This window comes from Hypanus sabinus, unplaced genomic scaffold, assembly GCF_030144855.1.
Source record: "Hypanus sabinus isolate sHypSab1 unplaced genomic scaffold, sHypSab1.hap1 scaffold_265, whole genome shotgun sequence".
NCBI lineage: Eukaryota > Metazoa > Chordata > Chondrichthyes > Myliobatiformes > Dasyatidae > Hypanus > Hypanus sabinus.
In genome coordinates, this window is record NW_026780781.1 from 114562 (window position 1) to 138536 (window position 23975).

At 43.2% G+C, this 23975-nt stretch overlaps 1 protein-coding gene across 1 annotated transcript; it reads right to left on the reverse strand.

The window, feature by feature from the left end:
- Positions 1-23696, reverse strand: LOC132388110 (gastrula zinc finger protein XlCGF26.1-like; the record flags this gene model as incomplete). Its single annotated transcript, XM_059960471.1, has 3 exons — positions 1-7090; positions 19999-20001; positions 22965-23696. Coding segments are annotated over 3 exons (1974 nt in total), but the record flags the coding sequence as incomplete, so codon positions are not given.
- Positions 23697-23975: the final 279 nt, after the last annotated feature.

Genomic DNA, 23975 nt, shown 5'->3' on the forward strand with positions numbered 1-23975 from the left:
GCTGCAGAGAAAGTGTAGTGCAGATAGACATATGGTGCACGGTCACGTCGAGTTACATTGTGAGGTCGAGTCCATTTTGCCATTTATTTGGCTTCTAACCACAGACAGGAAGCCATCCTTCAGCCTGGTGTTACGCACTTTAAGGCTTTTGTATCTCTCCACCAACGATGGGGGAGTGGGTTTGCAGCCAGACTGTCCAGGTTATGAGGTTCTTTGAGTACATGGCCTGCTTTCCCGAGGCAAGGGAATGTAGGAAGAGTCCATGGAGTGGAGGCTTGTTTCTCTGATGTTCACTGCTCTCCAAAGTTCTCTGCAGTTCCTTGCAGTCATGGGCAGAGCAGTAGCCATACGAAGGCGTGAAGTATCGACAAGGAGCTCAGAGACCTCGGCCTTCACCCTGCCTTGTGTCGCTGGATCCTGGACTTCCTGTCAGATCGCCAGCAGGTGGTAAGAGTGGGCTCCATCTCCTCTGTCTCTCTGACCCTCAGCACACATACCCCACAGGGTTGTCTCTTTGGTCCTGTCCTTTACTTTCTGTGCACCCATGACTTGTGCTGTCACCTACAGCTCCAATCTGCTAATTAAATGTGATGACAACACTACATTGATTGGCCTAAATTCAAATAATAACTTTCAATCAATCAAATGCCTCCTGACAAGGCTCGGTCCAAACAAACTTTTCACCCTTCTTCAGGAGGTTGGTCAGAGGAAGAGCGATAGCAGCAAAGTTCTTACAGAACTTACGATAATATCCATCCATTCCCAGAAACCTTCTAAGAGCCTTCTTAGCAGTCAGAATAGGAACTTGAGAAATTGCCTGGACTTTTGACCGAACAGGAGCCAACTTGCTTTGACCTACAACATAGCCAAGACAGGTCACAGTGGCATGGCCATATTCACTCTTAGCCAAGTTAACTGTAAAGCTGGCCTGGGAAAGCCTGTCAAACAGCTTCTCCACTGCAGAGATATGCTCTTCCCAAGTGTCACTCCCTGTGACTAAGTCATCAATATGGGCATCTGTGTGTTCTAATCCTCGAATTACAGGATCATTCATTCTCTGGAATGTTCCTGGAGCATTTTTCCTTCCAAAAGGTAAAACATTGTATTCACACAAACCAGATGGTGTCACAAATGCAGAAATGTCTCTACCTCTGTCCATCAATGGAACACACCAATACCTTTTCAACAGATCAATCTTTGTAAGAAATTTAGCTTTTCCAACCTTATCGGTGCAATCATCCTCCCTAGGGACAGGATGGGCATCTGCTTTTGTTACTGCATTTACCTTCCTATAATCAGTGCAAAATCTAACACTATGATCAGGTTTGAGCACAATAACACAGGGTGAGCAATCTGCTGCTAAAGGACTAATAATACCATTTTCCAGTATATATTCAATTCCCTGCTCAGGCAATTTACACTTTTCTGCATTCATGCAATATGGGTGTTGTTTAAGCGGTTTGGCTTGACCATTATCTACGTTATGTACTGCGACTGTGGGTTGCTTGGGAACAATGGGAAATACATTTTTAAACTCCAGAATTAATTTCTTCAGCTATTGTTGTTGCTTTGGCTGCAGGTGTGCCAACCTGTTATCAATGTTTTCTGGAACAACCGAGTTCATTAGCCTAACTGGGACAATGTTTGGCTTGTGAAAATTCTCAGACGAGTCAATTGTTTCATTCTCAGGGTTACCAGATTCATATGTTTTGACAACAACACTCACCGATGGTGCCTGCTTGTCAAAATAAGACTGTATCATATTTATGTGTACAACCTGTGCTGGTTTACATTGGTCGGGTGTTTTAATAACACAATTCAGATCATTAATTTGAGAGACCATTTCATACGGTCTATTGAGATTCGCCTGAGGTGGATTTGTCAACATTCTTCAACATAAGGTAAGCACCTTATCCCCCACCTGGAATTTTCTTTCCCAAGCCCTCCTATCAAACCAACACTTCACTTTGTTCTGAGAAATCTTTAAGTTTTGTCTCGCTAGACCTCAGGTGTGGAGTAGTTTATCTTTGATCTTCAAAACATAGTCTAACAACTTAACATGTACATCCCCATTAATCCTATGTTCTTTAACAAGGTCAAAGGTTCCCTCACTCTACAACCAAATACAAGCTCAAATGGAGTAAATCCCAGTGATTCCTGTACTGACTCTCTTACTGCAAACAAAAGCAAATGTATTCCTTCATTCCAGTCTTTTCCATTTTCAACACAATATGTCTTAATCATGGTTTTGAGGGCAGAATGAAATCTTTCAAAAGCCCCTTGTGATTCTGGATGGTATGCAGATGATGTAATTTGTTTAGTTCCCTGTTCATAAACTCCCTGCTGGAATAATCCAGATGTAAAATTACTTCCTTGTTCAGACTGGATTTCTTTAGGCAAACCAGAAAAAGTAAAAAATTTGGTAACAGCCTTTGCCACAGTTTTAGCTTTAATATTTCTGAGAGGTATTGCCTCTGGGAATCAGGATGTAGTACACATAATAGTTAGCAGATACTGATGGCCAGCTTTAGTCTTTGGCAAAGGGCCAGCACAATCCACTATAAATTTTGAAGAGGAGTCACTGAATGCAGGTTTAGACTACAGTGGAGCCACTGGGGTGACCTGATTAGGTTTACCCACAAGTTGACAAGTGTGACAGGTTCCGCGAAAGGTCACAACATCTGTCCTCAAATTAGGCCAGTAACATTTTTTGATAATCCTGTTTAGTTTTATTCACTCCAAAATGTCGATGTAAGGGTATAGTGTGGGCCAAAGTTAAAATTTCAGTCCTATAAACCTTAGGAACTACAACTTGGTGAACAATTGCCCATTCCTCACTCGCTGGTATAGCAGGTGGCCTCCACTTCCTCATTAACACTCCATCCTTGACATAATACCCTCCTGGCACTTTCTTAATCTCATCATTTGAGAGAGCTGTTTCTTTTAAAGCTTCAGTCTCAGGGTCTCAGATCTGTTCTGCTATAAACTCCTTCCTAGACAGGGATAAATCTTTCTCATCAGACCTACTACCTAAATCCTGTTGAAACAATGAAGGCAGAAAAGTTCCTGACAAGTCATCATAACCGGAATCCCGATTTTGGCTATCATGGGTATCAGAATCATTCTGTACAGAACCGTCTGCGTCGGCAGACTTTTTAGCCATACTTCGAGTTACTGGGCAGGAAGGATAAATGTTAAAATCCATCAGTGGGTCGTCAGTGGCTGACTTAGTTGTCAACAGCACTGCAGGAACAATTTTACCATCTGCCAGGTCATTCCCTAACAGCAAAGTAACATCTCCCACCGGTAAACTGGAGCATAATCCGATCTCAACAGGTCCCGAAACCAACCCTGACAGTAAAGTTGCCTTGTGCAATGGCACAGAAATTATGCCGCCGCGAATGCCTTTAATAAGATTTACCTCAGCAGTGTCAGTCTCATCACCAAACTTTAGAACGCTGTCTAACGTACAGACAGACAGACATACTTTATTGATCCCAACGGAAATTGGGTTTGGTTACAGCCACACCAACCAAGAATAGTGAAGAAATATAGCAATATAAAACCATAAATAATTAAATAATAATAAGTTAATTATGCAAGCGGAAATAAGTCCAGGACCAGCCTATTGGCTCTGGGTGTCTGACACTCCGAGGGAGGAGTTGTAAAGTTTGATGGCCGCAGGTAAGAATGACTTCTTATGATGCTGTGTTACATCTCGGTAGAATGAGTCTCTGGCTGAATGTACTCCTGTGTCTAACCAGTACATTATGGAGTGGATGGGAGTCATTGTCCAAGATAGCATGCAACTTGGACAGCATCCTCTTTTCAGACACCACCGTCAGAGAGCCCAGTTCCACCCCCACAACATCACTGGCCTTACGAATGAGTTTGTTGATTCTGCTGGAGTCTGCTACCCTAGCCTGCTGCCCCAGTACACAACAGCAAATATTATAGCACTGGCCACCACAGCCTCCTAGAATGAGTGACTGAGAAGCCCCAGTAAATTGGACAGCATCCTCTTTTCAGAATTTTCACTGGTACCGATTCATTTACTAATACAATCCCATCTGACATCAAATGTTCGAACCCTTCTTAACTCAGGCAGACCTCTCAGACCTTAACTGAGCCTCAACAGAATGTTCAGAACCCTCTGGGTTTATAGAAGCTTCAACACAGGCATTTGGGACTGCCTCATTTACCTTTTTATTCTTCAGGACAGAACAATTATCCATCACATAACCAGCTTTCCTACAACAGTAACAAGTAGGACCAGAATATTTCTCCTTCAATTGCTTCCCTTCATCCTTACTCTTATCACTAGTCCAAACTTTAATTTCTGGTTTGGACTGGTGATTCCTGCTATTCTTTTGGAAGCTCTTTTTCGGGGTAAACTTAACCTTATGAGTTAAAGCAAACTCATCTGCTAATCTAGCAGACTCCTGCAAAGTGGCAGCATCCTTTTCATCTAAATATCTCTTTATGTCATCAGGGACGCACCTTTCGAATTCTTCAATTAAAACCAACTCCTTCTATCGGTAAAATCATCACTTATATTTTTATACGTGCATCAGTGGTCAAAACACACAGACTTCTGAGAAGCAAATGCCAGATAAGTCTGATTCACAAATTTCCTTCAATTTCCAAATTTTTTCCTGTATGATTCTGGGACCAAATCGTAAGCTTTGAGCACAGCCTGTCTCACTATGTCATAATCAGCTGCTTCATCAACTGTCAAAGCAGAATAGGCCATGGCCTCCTCTACTCTACTGTCAAGATGAAGCCACACTCAGTTTGGAGGAACAACACCCTATCTATCGGCTGGGTAGCCTCCAACCTGATGGCATGAATATTGACTTTTCTAACTTACGTTAACACCACTCCTCACCTTCTCACCCCATCCGTGATATATTTAGATTGTTTGATCCCTCTTTTTCTAACCATCACTCTGCCTGTTCTCCAACTCCCTCTGGTGCTCCCCTCCCCCTTTCTTTCTCCCTAGGCCTCCCGTCCCATGATGCTGTCCCTTCTCCAGTTTTGTATCCCTTTTGCCAATCACCTTTCCAGCTCTCAGCTTCACCCCACCCCCTCTGGTCTTCTATCTTTCACATTTCCCCCTCACCCTCCTCCTTTCAAATCTCTTCCTATCTTTCCTTTCAGGTAGTCCTGACGAAGGGACTCGGCCTGAAACAACGACAGTGCTTCTCTCTATAGATGCTGCCTGGCCTGCTGTGTTCCACCGGCATTTTGTGTGTTGCCCAAACTATTGAGCTCGGGGGAATCAAGGCTTAGAATCTTGAGATGGTAAAGTAGGAAACTTCACTTCATCCACAGAATAGGTGATGAGAGAGATATTTGTAATCCAGGGTAAATGTTGAGAGAATGCAATTATGTCAAATTCCTCAGGTTCCACAGTGGTAAAATGAGAGAACAGTTGCTGTAGATTTTATCTGTCGTCATTCCAAAATCTCACATACTAATTATCACCCAAAGTGACTTGTCACAAGGGGTATCATCTTCAAGTGAATTACCACACCACACCCAGGCAAGGGTTAACACATCAGCAGTCTTCACAGGATCCCCAAATCAGAGCCACTCCTATGGATCAAACAAGGTGACCACCACACATTCAATGTACGGTGAATCGATGATTAATCCACCCTTGTGGGCATAGGAAAGTTCCAAACGGTGTCCCTTGGCCATTAGTTCCCTGGTTTCGATTCTTTCCATTTTACCTCCTTCATCTCTGTCTGACTCTGGGTGTCTGTGTCCTCGGTTAAAACTAAACAAGCTGCAAGTCAGACTGAATCACCTTAATCTCTCTCTTAAAATAGCCTTCAGCAAACGAAACCTAGGGATTCATTACAACGGCCACTCCATTGTGAACTGACTGGTGTGCCAGTAGTTGGGATGACTGAGTGAATGCTATCCCACATTCTGAGCAGGTGAACGGCTTCTCCTCAGTGTGAACACGCTGATGTCTCTGTAGGCTGGATAAATAAATGAATCCCTTCCCACAGTCTAAGCAGGTGAACGGCTTCTCCCCAGTGTGAACTCGCTGGTGACTCTGTAGGGTGGATGACTGAGTGAATCCTTTCCCACAGACTGAGCAGCTGAACGGCTTCTCCCCAGTGTGAATTTGCAGATGTCTCTGTAGGCTGGATAAATGAGTGAATCTCTTCCTACAGACTGAGCAGGTGAATGGCCTCTCCCCAGTGTGAACTCGCTGGTGATTCTGTAGGGTGGATGACTGAGTGAATCCCTTCCCACAGACTGAGCAGGTGAACGGCTTCTCCCCAGTGTGAATTTGCTGGTGTCTCTGTAGGGTGGATGAATCAGTGAATCTCTTCCCACAGACTGAGCAGGTGAATGGCTTCTCCCCAGTGTGAACTCGCTGGTGTCTCTGTAGGGTGGATGACTGACTGAATCTCTTCCCACACTCTGAGCACGGGAACGGTTTCTCCCCAGTGTGAACTCGCTGGTGACTCTGCAGGGTGGATAACTGAGTGAATCTCTTACCACATACTGAGCAGGTGAATGGCTTCTCCCCAGTGTGAACTTGCTGATGTCTCTGTAGTGTGGATAACTCAGTGAATCCTTTCCCACATTCAGAGCAGGAGAACGGCCTCTCCCCAGTGTGAACTCGCTGATGACTTTGTAGGTTGGATAACTCAGTGAATCTCTTCCCACATTGTGAGCAGGTGAATGGCTTCTCCCCAGTGTGAACTCGCTGATGACTCTGTAGGTTGGATAACTCAGTGAATCTCTTCCCACATTCTGAGCAGGAGAACGGCCTCTCCCCAGTGTGAACTCGCTGATGACTCTGGAGGTGGGATAACCGAGTGAATCTCTTCTCACAGACTGAGCAGGTGAATGGCCTCTCCCCAGTGTGAACTCGCTGATGTACCAGTAGAGTGGACGACTCAGTGAATCCCTTCCCACATTCTGAGCAGGTGAATGGCTTCTCCCCAGTGTGAACTCGCTGATGTTTCCATAGGGTGGAAGAGTGAGTGAATCTCTTCTCACAGACTGAGCAGGAGTACAGCCGCTCCCCTGTGTGAACTCGCTGGTGAGCCATTAGGTCAGATGACTGAGTGAATCCTTTCCCAGGAGTTCAACAGATGACTAACCTCCGCCAGTATGGTATGAACTAACTGGTGTGTCCACAGGTGGGAAGACCAACTGAATCCTTTCTCACACACGCAGAACAGATGAATGGCCTTGGCCAATGTGAACTTGTTGATGTACCTTCAATTGTGATAACTGAGTGAATCCACTCCCACTGTCTGAGCAGGTGAACGGCCTTTCTCCTGTGTAAAATGACGGTTGGTCAAATGAGGAATGATCGATTGAATCCCTTGCTCCACTTCTTAAATATCGGGACAGAGACAACAAAACTGGCGTGTCGTGTTTGAGCTGCCTGCAGACAAATTCCTTCTCATTCTTAACCTGTAAAAAGATTTACAAAATCCATCAATGGGTTTAGGACAACATTACAGATGAGATCACTTGGTTTGATTTGTATCACACTGTTACAGTGAGGTTCTACTCAAGTTGGACAGAGAAATCATCTCCTGACTGCGCAGAGTGCTGGTATCTGGAATGACCATCAATCTCTCCGATGCTCTTCCTGTCTCTATAAGAATGGGGCATTTCTGCCATCTCCAATTTGTGCCTTGGCTCAGTCTGACTCTCTCCGTTGGTATTATTCCCTGTTCCTGCTGAGCAGCATGGGTGCCTGGCCCCACAGTAACTGAAACCGTCTCACACAAACAGTCTTTCTTGACGTGCAGCTAGGATCTTCTTTTATGTATTATTAACTTAAAGTGCCACAATTTTAAAGCCATATAAAAAATTCCTGCCGAAATGAATGGTTGGTTCACACAGCTGTTAAAAGATCTTAGAGTGAATGTTCGTAATATTTCAGGTTATTGTAGAAAAGTACAACACAGAAACAGGCCCTTTGGGCCATCTAGTTTGTGCTAAACTATTTAAATTGCCCAGTCCCATACCCCTACCATCCAAGTTCCTATACAAACCTCCTAAATATTGAAATTGAGCTCACATGCCCCACTCATGATGGCTGTTCATTCCACATCCAAATGACCATCTGTGTGAAGAAGTTTTCCCTCATGTTTCCCTTAACATTTCACGTTTCACGCTTAACCCATGGCCTCTGGTTGTAGTCCCACACCATTTCAGTGGTAAAAGCCAGCTTGAATTTACACCTTCCCTTTAGCTGAAAATACTCAACAGGCGTTTCTAAATGGTCATCTATGTCGATGTCATTGATAGTTCAAATAAATGGGCAATTAATATGCGTTATATTACTTTTTCAACTTATGATACCGATGACCAAGATCGCCCTTCATGGTTACATTTGGAGGAAAACTCAGTAATGGGGTTTTCGTCAGCTTCGCTATTAGGAGCTCCTCTTCAGTTTTCATTCTCCAGTATAGGTAGACAAGCTCTAAACCGTATTGTTAAACATACTTTAAAAATATGGTTTCAGTTTTGTAGATTTTTTAATTAAATGGTTCTTTACTTCCTAGTAATATTTATTCTAGTTTCTTTTTTAAACCATCAACTTTCGATAAGGCTTTTTAAATATGGAAAATTAAGGGAATTAAAACTTTTTTAGATTTGTTTTTACAAGACTGCTTTGTGTCCTTCTCACAGTAAATGGATAAATATGATATCTCTAATACAAATTTTTTCAGGTATTTACAGGTTAGGAATTTCTTACATGATTTTTTTACCGAATTACCCGTTGGACTGCTCTTCAAATTTGGCTTACGTTATTTTTCAGTTTAAATCTTTTCAAAAATGATTAATAACTATCATTTATAAACAGTTAATGAATGCTCGCATGTCGCCTAATGACAGGGTTCAACGTACCTGGGAAGTAGAACTTCAACATTCACTTTAAGATAATCAATGGAGTAAGATTTATTATTTAATCAATAGTTCATCTGTCTGCTCACGCCATATCTTAATTCAGTTTAAGATAGTTCATATGTCCGAAGATAAATTGGTGCATATATTTCCGAATATAAGCCCTATTTGTGACAGATGTAACACAGAAATGGCTACTTTAACTCATATGTTTTGGTCATGTGTAAGTTTAAATAATTTTTGGAGGGATGTGTTTGGAATATTATCTAAAGTTATAGATATGGATGTTCAAACTAATCCACTTACAGCAATTTTTGGGATTATTCCAGAGGAAGCAAGCAAAGTGTCTGCTTCCACCAAACATGTGATAGCTTTTTCAACTTTACTGGCTAGGGGAGCTATTTTGCTACATTGGAAAGAATCTAACCCACCTACTATTTTCTATTGGCTCTCCTCCCTTATGTCATGTCTAAGCTTGGAAAAATTAGAAGCCAGACACTTGATACATCCTTTAATTTTGAACAAGACTGGTGACCTTTTATTCCATATTTTCACATGATTTGATTTATATTTGTCTGTCTGTCTGTCTGTCTATCTATCTATTTGGGAGAATTCCTTATCCCTGAAGGTTCGGAGATGACTGGAAGGATGTGTTTTTGTTCTCTCTCTCCGTTTTCTTTAATTTTATCCTCAATTGGACTGCCCAATCTTTCTTTTTCTTTCCTTTTTTTTCTCTTCTTTTTTTTTGTTTGTTTTTGTTTCATTGTAGTTTGTGGGGTTTTACCCTTATCAATAAAATCTCCAATCTTTTTTTTTATGATTATTATGAGGAGTTGTAGTTTTTTTTTTACCATTGTATATATAACAGCATAATATTTTACTTATTTGATTTTGATATTACATACTTTTTGTTTTTACTATTGCTGTTTATATGTCTTTTACATTATCTACTTGTTAAACTCCTCTTCCGATTTGTATATTCTTTATTTGGAAATTAATAAAAAAAGATTGAAAAATGAATTTACAACATCTATGCCCCTCTTTCACAATCAAACCTCCAAGGAATCTTCGACATTCCAAGGAATAAAGTCCTGAGAAGATGAACTGATCTCCAAAAGTCATAAAGTTAAAGATGAAACATTCTTTTCAACATTTTAAGCAAGATTAGTGTATTATTATTGTTTTTACAATTTCAGAGTGGAAAAAAAGGAAAGGAGCACCATGCAAAAGGTAGGGAACTCCAAGAGATTTGAGCTCTCAGATAACTTTTACCAAGTTCTCAGACCGTAATTAGCTTGTTAGAGCTATGGCTTGTTCACAGTCTTTATTAAGAAAAGCCAGATGTTGCAAATTTCAAAGCTTTATAAATACCCTGACTCCACAAACCTCGTCCCAACAATCAGAGCCATGGGCTCCTCTAAGCCCCTGCCTAGCACTCTGAAAATTAAAATACATGATGCCCACGAAGCAGGAGAAGGCTATAAGAAGGCAGCAAAGAGTTTTCAGGTAGCCCTTTCCTTAGTTCGTAATGTAATTAAGAAATGGCAGTTAACAGGAACGGTGGAGGTCAAATTGAGGTCTAGAAGACCAAGAAATCCTTCTGAGAGAACTGCTCGTAGGATTGCTAGAAAGGGAAATCAAAACCCCCGTTTGACGGCAAAAGACCTTCAGGAATATTTAGCAGACTCTAAAGGGGTGCTGCACTGTTCTACTGTGCAGAGACACCTACACAAATATTACTTTCATGGAAGAAACATCAGAAGAAAACCTTTCCTGTGTCATCACAACAAAATTCAGCATCAGATATTTGCAAAGGAACATCTAAACATGCATTTTGGAAACAAGCCCTCTGGACTGATGAAGTTAAAAAAAGAACTGTTTGGCTGCAATGAGCAAAGGTATGTTTGGAGAAAAAAGGGTGCAGAATTTCATAAAAAGAACACCTCTCTAACTGTTAAGCATGGGGGTGGATTGACCATGCTTTGGGCTTGTCTTGCAGCCAGTGGCATGGGGGAACATTCTATTGGTAGAGGGAAGAATGAATTCCATTCAATACCAGCAAATTCTGGAAGCAAACATCACACCATCTGTAAAAAAGCTGAAGATTAAAAGAGGATGGCTTCTACAACAGGATAATGATCCTAAATGCACCTCAAAATCCACAATGGACTACCTCAGGAAGCTCAAGCTGAACGTTTTGCCATGGACCTCACAGTCCCCCGAGCATAAAAATCTGTGGATAGACCTCAAAAGCGCAGTGCATGCAAGACGGCCCAAGAATCTCACAGAACGAGAAGTCTTTTGCAAGGAAGAATGGGCAAGAATCCCCAAACAAGAATTGAAAGACTCTTAGCTTGCTACAGAAAGCATTTAGAAGCTGCGATACTTGCTAAAGGGGTTGCTACTAAGTACTGACCATGCAGGGTGCCCAAACTTTTGCTTCAGGCCCTTTTCCTTTCTAATTATTTTGAAACTGTAAATGATGGATACAAAAGAGTAATCTTGCTTAATTAAAGAATGTGTCATCTTTAACTTTCTGCCTTTTGGAAATCAGGTCATTGTTTTACTCGCTTAGCTATTCACAGGAACAGAAAGGTGCCCAAATTTTTGCATGTCACTGTATGCAAGTTTCTTGCTAAATGATGCTTTAAAAAGTCGGACTTCCAAATATCACTCCTCTTCTTCCCACTTGCAAATTCTCCAGCAACTTCTGCATCACCACAATACACACAAGTAACACCAGTTTCTGTATTGTACATAAATATTACCACTGAACCCTCCCTCAGGTGATGAACTTGGTGATGAAAATGCCAATGGATATGAAGGGAAGGGCAGTCGTCTGTCTCATTGGAGTCTGGCACATTTGTGATGTGAAAGCTACTTGTTGACAAGGGCAAAGTTAAAGTTGTTTGATATCATTATGTACCCAGACAGAATAGGTCAAAACATATCCTCACGTGTAGAAAACTCCAGAACAAGCAACACACACAAAATGCTGAAGGAACTCAGCAGGCCCGGCAGCATCTATGGGAAAGGGTACTAATGCTGAGTTCCTCCGGCATTTTGTTCTCTTTTTCCGAATTCCTAATCCTTGCATTCAGATAGCTGGAGCTCAGCTCTGTCTGTGAGATCTATCTGCTCCCATTCCCTGATTAGCCGGAAGCTCCCCGGGGCCCGTGTACGGATCGTGGGGCTGAGAGAGAGGAAAAAGACCTGGCCTGTGCTGAGTTTGCGGGCCACAGTCTCCGGTTCTCACAGCAATTGTCACTCAATTAGAGTCGAAAAAGCCCTTACCTTTCCGCTCCTCCCGACATTTTGTATACTGCGCGCATGCGTAGTTATCGGAGACGGCAGCAACTCTGCGCCTGCGCATTTAATCGGTGCTTCAAACGACAGCGAAATTTTAAACGCGCAACTTTATGGGTAATCATGGTGCCATTCAAAATTTATGCAAGCACCGGTTCCACGTCCATATCTCATTTTTTTTTGTGTGTAGAAAACTCAGCATCTTTCTTATCGCAGAAAGCGGCTCCCATAAACGATACACTCACTATCAATAGGCATTTCGTGTATCTAATGCCAAAGTACAATACTCTTACAAATGCAGATGTGAAACAAGAGATTCTGCAGTTGCTGGAAATACAGAGACGCACACACACAAAATGCTGAAGGAGCTCTGCAGTTCTGGCAGCAACTAAGCAGAGGAGTACACAGTCTGGACATGCTAAAGGGGTTCAGATTAAATGCTGCCCGTTTATTCCCCTCCACATTTGCTGCCTGATCTGCTGATTACCTGCAATGTTTTGTAGAAATTAACCATCTTGTTTTTCAATTAACCAGTTTCCAAATGTTTCTCATCTTTCATTCATAGCCACATCCTGCTGGTCTGGTTCCTCTTCCTCCTCCTGCTCGGAACCTCCAGACCCCATCTCTTTCCAGAGCCCCAAAGCCCTGATTGGTGCTGGTAACTCTTTGGTTTCTGACTCTGCTCCATCGAAGATTCACTCGCCAGTCTGCTGTCAGGCTTTAGAGGTGCATTGCAACAACCCGGCCGTCTGAGGCACAGTCCTTTGAAATTGGTGAAAATGACACAAAATTTGAAAAGAGCAGGGAAAAAGGTGTTTAACCACCTTAGTCCAGAGCCCTGCGGAAGGTCAAATACTCAGCGAGCTCATCGTGTTAATTAGCCTGCGGAAAATCATGCAGGAAATTCATGCAGGTGTATAAGATGATGTGTGAAAAGTCAAAGGCTTTTTTCCCCAGGGCTGATATGGCTAACACGTGGGGGGCATAGATAAGGTGCTTGGAAGTAGTTCAAGGCGGATGTCAGAGATATATCTTTTATACAGAGAGAGGTGGGGTGTGGACTGCACTGCCAGCGACGGCGGTAGAGACGGGTACAATAGTCTTTTAAGAAAATCTTAGATAGGTACATGGAGCTTAGGAAAATAGAGGGTTCTGTGGTAGGGTAATTCCAGGCGTTTTCTAGAGTAGGTTACATGGTCAGAACAACATTGTGGGCCGAAGGGTCTGTAATTTGCTGCAGATTTCTCAGATTCTAAGAAATGCAAGTGAAATATCTTCTCCCACGGAGCGGTGACAAGTTGCAACAGGGAGAGTGAGAGAAAAGTTTTAAAACACTGATATGGAACAGAAAACTGGGCAGGGACCAGATAGACTGAGTGGCCTCTCTAGTGTACATTGTGAGTTTGGCATTGACAGTATGTACCTGCAACATGGGATTTGATACAGAATTGATTTATCTTTCACAGATCCAAAATATTAAACACCAGTCAAATTTATGGCTATCATAAGCAGAACAGACTCCTCCGATGCTCAGTGACCAGGATTCAGTCCTGGGTGCGATGAGCAGCCGCAAGAACTGCAGAATCTGACAGTAACAGTCCCCCATGAACCTGCAGCTGCCTTCAGTCACCGTGATGGTTAAACATTTAACACGGAGCTGATTTGAACTTCCTCCCTGATATGAAGCTGCTGGTGTTGCAGCATCTGGAATGATTGAGTAAAACTCTTTGCTCACTCCGGACAGAAATGTGGCCTCTATTTATTGTGAACTCACCGGAGCATCACAAGGTGGATGAACTGAATGAGTATCTTCGCACACACGGAGCAGGTGAACAGCCGTTTCCCAGAGCGAAGCTGTAGGTCACGGTCTTCGGTCTCGGCCCGAAATGTTCACTGTTCGTTTCCACGGATGCTGCCCAGCCTGCTGAGTTCCTCCAGCTTTTTGTACCTGTTGCTTTGCCCACAGCATCTGCAGTGTACTTTGTGTTCAAGCTCTGGTAAACTGAGAGATACAGCGGATCTAACGTGCTGTTGTGTTTGTGATTCCCATACACAAATCCTTTGACTTTTGTACACTGTTAAAGGTTTATAAAGCACGTCAGTGGGTGAAGGACAACACTTCAACTGCAATTATTTCAGTCTCCATGGTGCCTTCTGATAAAAACACTGTCACAGCTCAAAACAAATTGGAGGAACAAAACTTCATCTTCTAACTGGCTGCAGTTCCGGCATCAGGCACAACATCAAACTCTCCGCTTCCCTCTCTGTATCAAAATGGATCATTCCTCCCCTTCATCAGTCTGTGACTTGGCTCAGTTTGTCTGTCTCCTTTGCATTCTGAGCATGCGCCACACCCCTACTGAGATCACATTTTATTTACACGGCTGTGACTCGAGACTTTCTGATTATTATGTCCCTCCTGGCATTTGACGGTGGTAAACTCAGAGTCAGCTATGGCATTGACCCTCAGGAGTAGGTGATTAGGCTTTTTCGTTGGAAATCGATAAACTGCCAGTAGTGTGTGTCTGGATGAGTGGGTCGTTTTCAGACTTGAAGGAGGTAGCGTTTGGAGTTCCCCAGAGATCAGTCCCTGACCACAGTTGTTCACAGTTTAATGTCCTGGCGCAGGCAGCGAGATGTGAGATGCCCCAGTCTGCTGGTGAGGCAGAAAGAGTGGAGTTGGGGGAGGGGAGGCTATTCACATGCAATTTCGTAGCTTTGCGATCAGTACATAGTGCACTGTGGGGCTGCAGTGGCGGGTTCCAATCTGCTAATCAGATTTACTGACGGCACTACATTGATCGGCCGAATCCCAAATAATAACGTGTCAGCCTACAGAGAAGTCATCACCCCGACACAGTCGTGTCAAGAAAACAATCTCTCCCTCATTCTGGCGAAAACAAAGGAGCTGTTTGTGGATTATGGGAGGAATAGAGACAGGGACCAAATTCAAGATTTTCAAGACTGTTATTGACACAAAATGCACATTTTAATATTGATCATGACACAATGTATTTTAAATATCGTTAATGACATAAAAATATTTAGAGATTGTTACTGACAGAGCATCGTATAACTTTTGTTCCGTGTGTTATCTGAATGTACTTGCCTGTGATGCTGCCACAAGTCAGTGTTTCTCTGTACCTGTACCTTCCCGTACTTGTGCACTTGGCAATAAATTCAACAGGACCTGAGAAATCTCAGTGAAATTTGATTAGTGATGATCATCTTGGCAGCTCGGTAGGTCGAATGTATGAGACAGTACACTGTTAAATGTAAAACCCTGAACATTGTCGATGATCAGAGGGATCTGAAACTCCAAGTTCATCGCTCCCTGAAAGAAACTGCACAGATTGATCGAGTGGTTAACAAGGCAAATGACATGGTTATCTTTATTAGTTGAAGCATTGAGTTCAAAAGTCGGGAAGTTGTGTTGCGGCTGTTCCGAGCCTGCGGTCGTACTGTGACTGTTTCTTTAAGAGCGTCGGCGTGAGGAGGCGGGGCTATGACGTCAGTCACAGGCTGACAGCGCTGACTGTGGACTGAACCATAAGAAAGAGAGAGAGATCTGCAGACAGGCAGTCGGCCAGTCTAAAGAGAGAGAGAGAGAGACTGGAAAAGCTGATCGCTTCAGTTAGTCGCAGCAGATGCTTGGAACTCTCCTATGCCCACAAGAGTGGGTTGATCATCGGTACACGGAACCACAACGAATGTGTGTGGCTGTCACTTCGTATAATCCATAGGAGTGGGTTTTTGAATATCCTGTGTTAACCCTTGCCTGGGTATGTTGTGTGGTAACCCCTGGAAGACGGTATTCCTGTGACAGGTCACTTTCGCTGATAACTCAGATGTGGACGGAGTCAACGGATAAGAACTTAGTCGACCGTTATTTTGAAGCAACGGCCGTTTCTCTACGTTTCACCCTGGATCACAAATATCTCTCTCCCATTATTTATTCTGTGGATTACTGAACTTTCCTACCTTACCATCTCAGGACTCGAAGCTTTGTTCCCTCAGGCTCGATAGTCTGTGAATTATATTGACACATATGTATACAGATAACACTGTTAACTTTATTTCATTAACTTTATTTCATTGTTTATTTCATTAAGTTACTATATTATAGGTAGATACTAATAAAAGAGAGTGGTTTTAACATCAAAACCAGACTCCAGTGTGAACTCTATCGCTGCTGGTTCATTTCTAAAACGTTACACTTCGTAACACATTTATATAAGACTAGTTAGACCACATCTGGAGTGTTTCATACAGTTCTGGTCGCCCCCATTCTCGGAAGGATGTTGGGGCTTTGGACAGGGCGGGGAAGAGGTTTACCAGGACCCTGCCTGGATTAGAGGGCATGAGCTATAACGAGAGGCTGGACAAACTTGTGTTGTTTTCTCCAGAGCGGCGCAGGCTGGGGTGAGACTGGATGGACGTTTATAAAATTACGAGAGGAATAGATAGAGTGGACAGACGATATATTTTTCCTGGGGGTTGAAATGTCTAATACATTTAAGGTGAGAGGAGATGTGAGCGGCAAGTTTGCTTCTTTCCACAGAGTAGTGGGTAATTGAACATCTGTCAGGGGTGGGAGACCAAACTGGTCACGTGATCCCATTTCTTGTTCACATTTTTCTGCAGATCTGCGGCATCTGCGGGTCACTGCTCAACGTGTCCGTGTCGCTTCATCTTTCCCCGTTCAGACAAGGCAGTGAGATCCGGATCTGTCACGTCCTCTCGTTGTGGTGGACAATATGGTTTTTTTCGGCAATATTTTCAGCATGTTTCATTCCACTGTTTTTACCTGCTGAAGTGCTGCCGATGTTTCTGGGTGTCTGACCCATTTATGGGAGAATTTAGCCTTTTGTATTTATCTGCGCTTCTCATAAATATGTACAGTTCAGTTAAGCTTCACTCCATTACTTCCAAAGCAACAACCCAGTCAGTCAAATAGTTCGCCACAATTAAAATAGTTTATTACATCTTTTTTTAAATTTTGTTCTATTTATATAATTTAACTCTGTGATATTTATATTCTTATATTAAATCACAATTGTTAAATGTATGGTTATGTATTAGGTTCTGATGCTGCCGCAGGGACAAAAAATTTCATGGTACATGCCGGTGCTATTAAACCTGATTCTGATATTGATATGGGAGACACACCACCGGTCACCTGATCCCAGTTACCGCAGATCGTAATGTGAGATTGAAGCCTTTTCCATTTATTTGTTTTCACCAGAAATGACAACAGTTAAATTTCCTTCTGAGGTTCCAGAGCAGAAGCTCAGTCTGTCTAATATGTCCACACAATTAAAATGTGGAATTTGTTTATTCTTATTACGTACTGAGCTACATTGAAAATCTTGCCTGATGTACCGTCCATACAGATCGATACATTACAACAGTACATTGAGCTGATATACGACAAAACACTCACTATAACAAAGCATTATGGCTGCAGAGAAAGTGCAGTGCAGATAGACATCTGGTGCAGGGTCACATCGAGTTACATTGTGAGGTCGAGAGCATTTTATTATTCATTTGGCTTATAACTGCAGACAGGAAGCCGTCCTTCAGCCTGGTGTTACGCACTTTAAGGCTTTTTTATCTCTCCGCCAATGTGGTAGCGGGTTTGCAGCAAAAATGCCCAGGTTATGAGGTTATTTGAGTACATGGCCTGCCTTTCTGAGGGAGGGGAATGTAGGAAGTCCTTGGAGTGGAGGCTTGTTTCTCTGATGTTCTCTACAGTTCCTTGCAGTCATGGGCAGAGCAGTAGCCATACAAAGGCGTGAAGTATCGACAAGGAGCTCAGAGACCTCAGCCTTCACCCTGCCTTTTGTAGCTGGATCCTCGTCTTCCTGTCAGATCGCCGGCAGGAAGTAAGAATGGGCTCCATCTTCTCTGTCTCTCTGACCCTCAGCACACATAAGCCATAGGGATGTCTCTTTGGCCTTCTCCTTTACTCTCTGTGCACCCATGACTTGTGTTGCCACCCACAGCTCCAATCCGCTAATTAAATTTTCTGTCAGCACTATATTGATTGGCCTAATCTCAAATACTGATAACAATCGATCAAATGCATCCTGACAAGGCTCGGTCCGAACAAACATATCACGCTTCTTCAGCAGATTAGTCAGAGGAAGAACGATAGCAGCAAAGTTCTTACAGAACTTACGATAATATCCATACATTCCCAGAAACCTTCTAAGAGCCTTCTCAGCAGTCAGAATAGAAACTGGAGAAATTGTCTGGACTTTTGCCCGAACAGGAGCCAACTTGCTTTGACCTACAACATAGCCAAGACAGGTCACAGTGGCATGGCCATATTCACTCTTAGCCAAGTTAACTGTAAAGCTGGCCTGGGAAAGCCTGTCAAACAGCTTCTCCACTGGAGTGATATGCTCTTCCCCAGTGTCACTCCCTGTGACTAAGTCATCAATATAGGCATCTGTGTATTCTAACCCTCAAATTACAAAATTAATCATTCTCTGGAATGTTCCTGGAGCATTTTTCCTTCCAAAAGGCAAAACATTGTATTCATACAACCCAGATAGTGTCACAAATGCAGAAATGTCTCTACCTCTGTCCATCAATGGAACACATCAATATCCTTTCAACAGATCAATCTTTGTACGAAATTAGCTTTTCCAACTTTATTGATGCAATCAGCCACCGTAGGGACAGGACAGGTATCTGTTTTTGTTACTGCATTTGCCTTCCTATAATCAGTGCAAAATCTAACACTGCCATCAGGTTTGGGCACAATAACGCAGGGTTAGCTTCCATCTGATGCTGAAGGACTAATAATACCATTTTCCAGCATATATTCAATTCCTTGCTCAGCCTATTTACACTTTTCTACGTTCATGCAATATGGGTGTTGTTTAATAGGTTTGGCTTGACCAATGTCTGTGTCATGTACTGCAACCGTGGTTTGCTTGGGAACATCGGGAAATAAATCTTTGTACTTCAGAATTAATTCCTTCAGCTGTTGTTGTTGCTTTGGCTGCAGATGAGCCAACTTGTTATCAATGTTTTCTGGAACAACCGAGTTCATTAGCCTAACTGGGACCATGTTTGGCTTGTGAAAATTCTCAGACAAGTCGATTGTTTCATTCTCAGGGTTGCCAGATTCATATGTTTTGACAACAACACTCACAGATGGTGCCTGCTTGTCAAAATAAGGCTTTATCATATTTATGTGCACCACCTGTGTTAGTTAACGTCAGTCGGGTGTTTTATTAACATAATTCACATCATTAATTTGGGAGACTATTTCATACGGTCTATTGAATTTCACCTGAAGTGGATTCGTCAACATAAGGCAAGCACCTTATCTCCCACCTGGTATTTTCTTTCGTGAGCCTGCTTATCAAACCAACACTTCAATTTGTTTTGAGAAATCTTTAAGTTTTGTCTCGCTAGACTACAGGCTTGGTGTATTTTTTTTTGGACTTCAAAACACAGTCTAACAAGTTAACATGTACATCCCCAGCAATCCACGGTTCCTTTAACAAGGTCAAAGGGCACCTCGCTCTGCAACCAAATACAAGCTCAAATGGACTAAAGCCCAGTGATTCCTGTGCAGACTCTCTTTCTGTGGACGAAAGCAAATATATTCCTTCATCCCAGTCTTTTCCATTTTCAACACAATATGTCTTAATCATTATTTTGAGGGTAGAATGAAATCTTTCTAAAGCCCCTTCTGGTTCTGGATGGTATGCAAATGATGCATCTGTTTTGCTCCCAATTCATAAACTACCTGCTTGAATAATCCAGATATACAATTACTTCCTTGATCAGACTGTATTTCTTTAGACAAATGGAATAAAGTGAAAATCTTGGTAAGAGCCTTCGCCACAGTTTTAGCTTTAATATTTCTGAGAGGCATTGCCTCTGGGAATCTGGATGTAGTACACATAATAGTTAGCAGATACTGATGGCCAGCTTTAGTCTTTGGCAATGGGCCAACACAATCCACTATAACTTTGGAAAAGGGTTCACCGAATGCAGGTACAGGCCACTGGGGTGAGCTCATTAGGTTTACCCACAACTTGACAAGTGCCTTTTGGAAACTCTTATTCAGGGTAAACATAACTTTATGAGTTAAAGCAAACTGATCTGCTAATCCAGCAGATTCCTGCTTAGTGGCAGCAACATTTCCATCTAAATACGTCTTTATGTCATCAGGGACGCACCTTCTGAATTTTTCCATTAAAACCAACTCTTTCAAGCTGTTAAAATCATCATTTACATGATCAGATGTGCACCAGTGGTCAATACACACAAATTTCTCTTAATCAAATTCCATATGTCTGGTTCATAGATTTCTTCAAATTTCTAAACTTTTGCCTGTCTGCTTCTGGGACCAACCCGTAAGCTTTGAGCACAGCCTGTTTCACTATGTCATAATGTGTGGTCATAATGCGTGGCCATGTGGTTAAGGTGTTGAACTAGCGATCTGAAGGTCATGAGTTCGAGCCTCAGCCGAGGCAGCTTGTGTGTCCTTGAGCAAAACACTGAACCACACACAGATCCTGCACATTTATAGCCCAGTGGCAATGATTGGGGCAGCATAAATAAGTAAATAATAAGCTGCTTCAGCAACTGTCAAAGCAGAATAGGCTTGCTAAGCCTTCCCCTTAATTACACTTTGTAAGAGAATTTTCTGTCTGCTTTTCTGCCTCTTTAGCTTGAAACTGCCTCTGCCTTTCTGGAGCCTCCATCTTTAATATTTCTAACTTCTACTGGAGCTCAAGCTCACGAGGTTTACTTTCAGGAAACACCTCCAACTCCTCCACTTTAAACACATCCTCAGATACATAATGCTCAGCTATTATCTTCTGCATCTGTGCCCTCCTCATTGTCAATTTCACCTTAGCAAGTATTAACGTTCTAGCAATACTCAACAACTCAATCCTTCTGGTGTCCTCTAATGCCTGAGAGGTTCACACTTCCAGATATCTATCAACATCCATTGCTGCTGGTTTTCCACACACAAGTAAATCAAAAGGGATTTCCCCAATGAAATTGATAATTAATCAATCCTTAAATTTGTCATATCCCAGACACAGCCCCATTTTGTTACAAACCATAATGCTTTAGAAATGAACCAACCGCGAAAGACTACTCCCAGTGGCCACACATTTTAATTCCACATCCCATTCCCATGCTGATATGTCTATCCATGGCCTCCTCTACTGTCAAAATGAATCCAAACTCAGGTTGGAGGAACAACACCTTATATACCGGCCGAGTAGCCTCCAACATGATGGCATGAACACTGACTTCTCTAACTTCTGTTAATGCCCCTCCTCCCCTTCTTACCCCATCCCTGACATATTTAGTTGTCTACCTGTTCTCCCCCTCCCTCTGGTACTTCCACCCCCACCCTTTTCTTTCTCCCAAGGCCTCCCGTCCCATGATCCTTTCCCTTCACCAGCTCTGTATCACTTTCGCCAATCACCTTTCCGGCTCTCAGCTTCACCCCCACCCCCTCAGGTCTTCTCCTATCATTTGCATTTCACCCTCCCCCCATTACTTTCAAATCTCTTACTATCTTTCAGTTAGTACTGTCGAAGGGTCTCGGCCCACAACGTCGACAGTGCTTCTCCCTATAGATGTTGCCTGGCCTGCTGTGTTCTATCAGCAATTTTTTTGTGTTTGTATTTCCAGCATCTGCAGATTTCCTCGTGAGTGTTATGTGTATGTATGTGTGTAAATATAACTCCCAAACTTCTGAGCTCAGGGGAAACAAGGCTTGGAGTCTGGAGATGTTAAAGTATTAAAGTTCAATTCATTCACAGAATAGGTGATGTGAGAGAGATATTTTTGTAATCCAGGGTAAATGTTGAGAGAAGGCAATTATGTTGTATTCCACAGGTTCCATGGTGGTAAAAAGAGAGAACAGTCGCTCTAGATTTTATCCATCATCTTTACAAATGTACATACGAATTATCACCTAAAGTGAATTGTCATAAGGGGTATCATCAAATGAATGACCACGCCACAGCCAGGCAAGGGTTAACACATAAGTCGTCTCCACAGGATATCCCAAATCAGATCCACTCCTGTGGATCAAATGAGGTGACAACCACACATTCGATGTACGGTGAATCGATAATTAGCCCACCCTTGTGAGCGAAGGAAAGTTCCAAACAGTGATCCTTGGCTACTAGTTCCCTGGTTTTGATCCTTCCATTTTTCCTCCTTTGTCTCCGTCTGACTCTGAGTGTCTGTGTCCTCAGTTAAAACTAAACAAGCTGCGAGCAATGTAAACAAGCTGCAAGTCAGACTGATTCACCTTCTTAATCTCTCTCTCTCTCTCTCTCTCTCTTAAAATGACAGTCTACAGCAAACAAAACCAAAGGATTCATAACAATGGCCTCTCCTTACTGTGAACTGACTGGTGTGCCAAGAGGTGGGATGACTGAGTGAATCGTTTCCCACATTCTGAGCCTCTCTCTAGTGTGAACTCGCTGATGACTCTGTAGGGTGGATGACTGAGTGAATCTCTTCCGACAGAATAAACAGGTGAACGGCTTCTCCCCGGTGTGAAGTCGCTGGTGTCTCCGTAGGTTGGATGACCGAGTGAATCGCTTCCCACATTCTGAGCAGGTGAACGGCTTCTCCCCAGTGTAAACTTGCTGGTGTCTCCATAGGGTGGAAGAGTCAGTGAATCTCTTCCCACAGACTGAGCAGGTGAATGGCTTCTCCCCAGTGTGAATTTGCTGATGTACCAGTAGGGTGGATGACACAGTGAATCCTTTCCCACACACTGAGCAGGTGAACGGCCTCTCTCCAGTGTGAACTTGCTGATGTCTCCGTAGGGTGGAAGAGTCAGTGAATCTCTTCCCACAGACTGAGCAGGTGAATGGCTTCTCCCCAGTGTGAACTCGCTGATGTACCAGTAGGGTGGATGACAGAGTGAATCCTTTCCCACAGACTGAGCAGGTGAATGGCTTCTCCCCAGTGTGAACTCGCTGGTGACTCTGTCGGGTAGATGACTGAGTGAATCCTTTCCCACAGACTGAGCAGGTGAATGGCTTCTCCCCAGTGTGAACTCGCTGGTGTCTCTGTAGGGTGGATGACAGAGTGAATCCTTTCCCACAGACTGAGCAGGTGAATGGCTTCTCCTCAGTGTGAACTCGCTGGTGTCTCTGTAGGTTGCATGACAGACTGAATCCTTTCCCACAGACTGAGCAGGTGAAAGGCTTCTCCCCAGTGTGAACTCGCTGGTGTCCCTGTAGGGTGGATGATTGAGTGAATCCTTTCCCACAGACTGAGCAGGTGAATGGCCTCTCCCCAGTGTGAACTCGCTGGTGTCTCTGTAGGTGGGATGACAGAGTGAATCCCTTTCCACAGTCTGAGCAGGTGAACAGCTTCTCCCCAGTGTGAATTCGCTGATGTACCTGTAGGGTGGATGACTGAGTGAATCCTTTCCCACAGACTGAGCAGGTGAATGGCTTATCCTCAGTGTGAACTCGCTGATGTACCAGTAGGCGGGATGACAGTGTGAATCCCTTTCCACAGTCTGAGCAGGTGAACGGCTTCTCCCCAGTGTGAACTCCCTGATGTCTCAGTAGGCGGGATGACAGTGTGAATCCCTTTCCACAGTCTGAGCAGGTGAACAGCTTCTCCCCAGTGTGAATTCGCTGATGTACCAGTAGGGTGGATGACAGAGTGAATCCTTTCCCACAGACTGAGCAGGTGAATGGCTTCTCCCCAGTGTGAACTCGCTGGTGACTCTGTAGGTTGGATAACTGAGT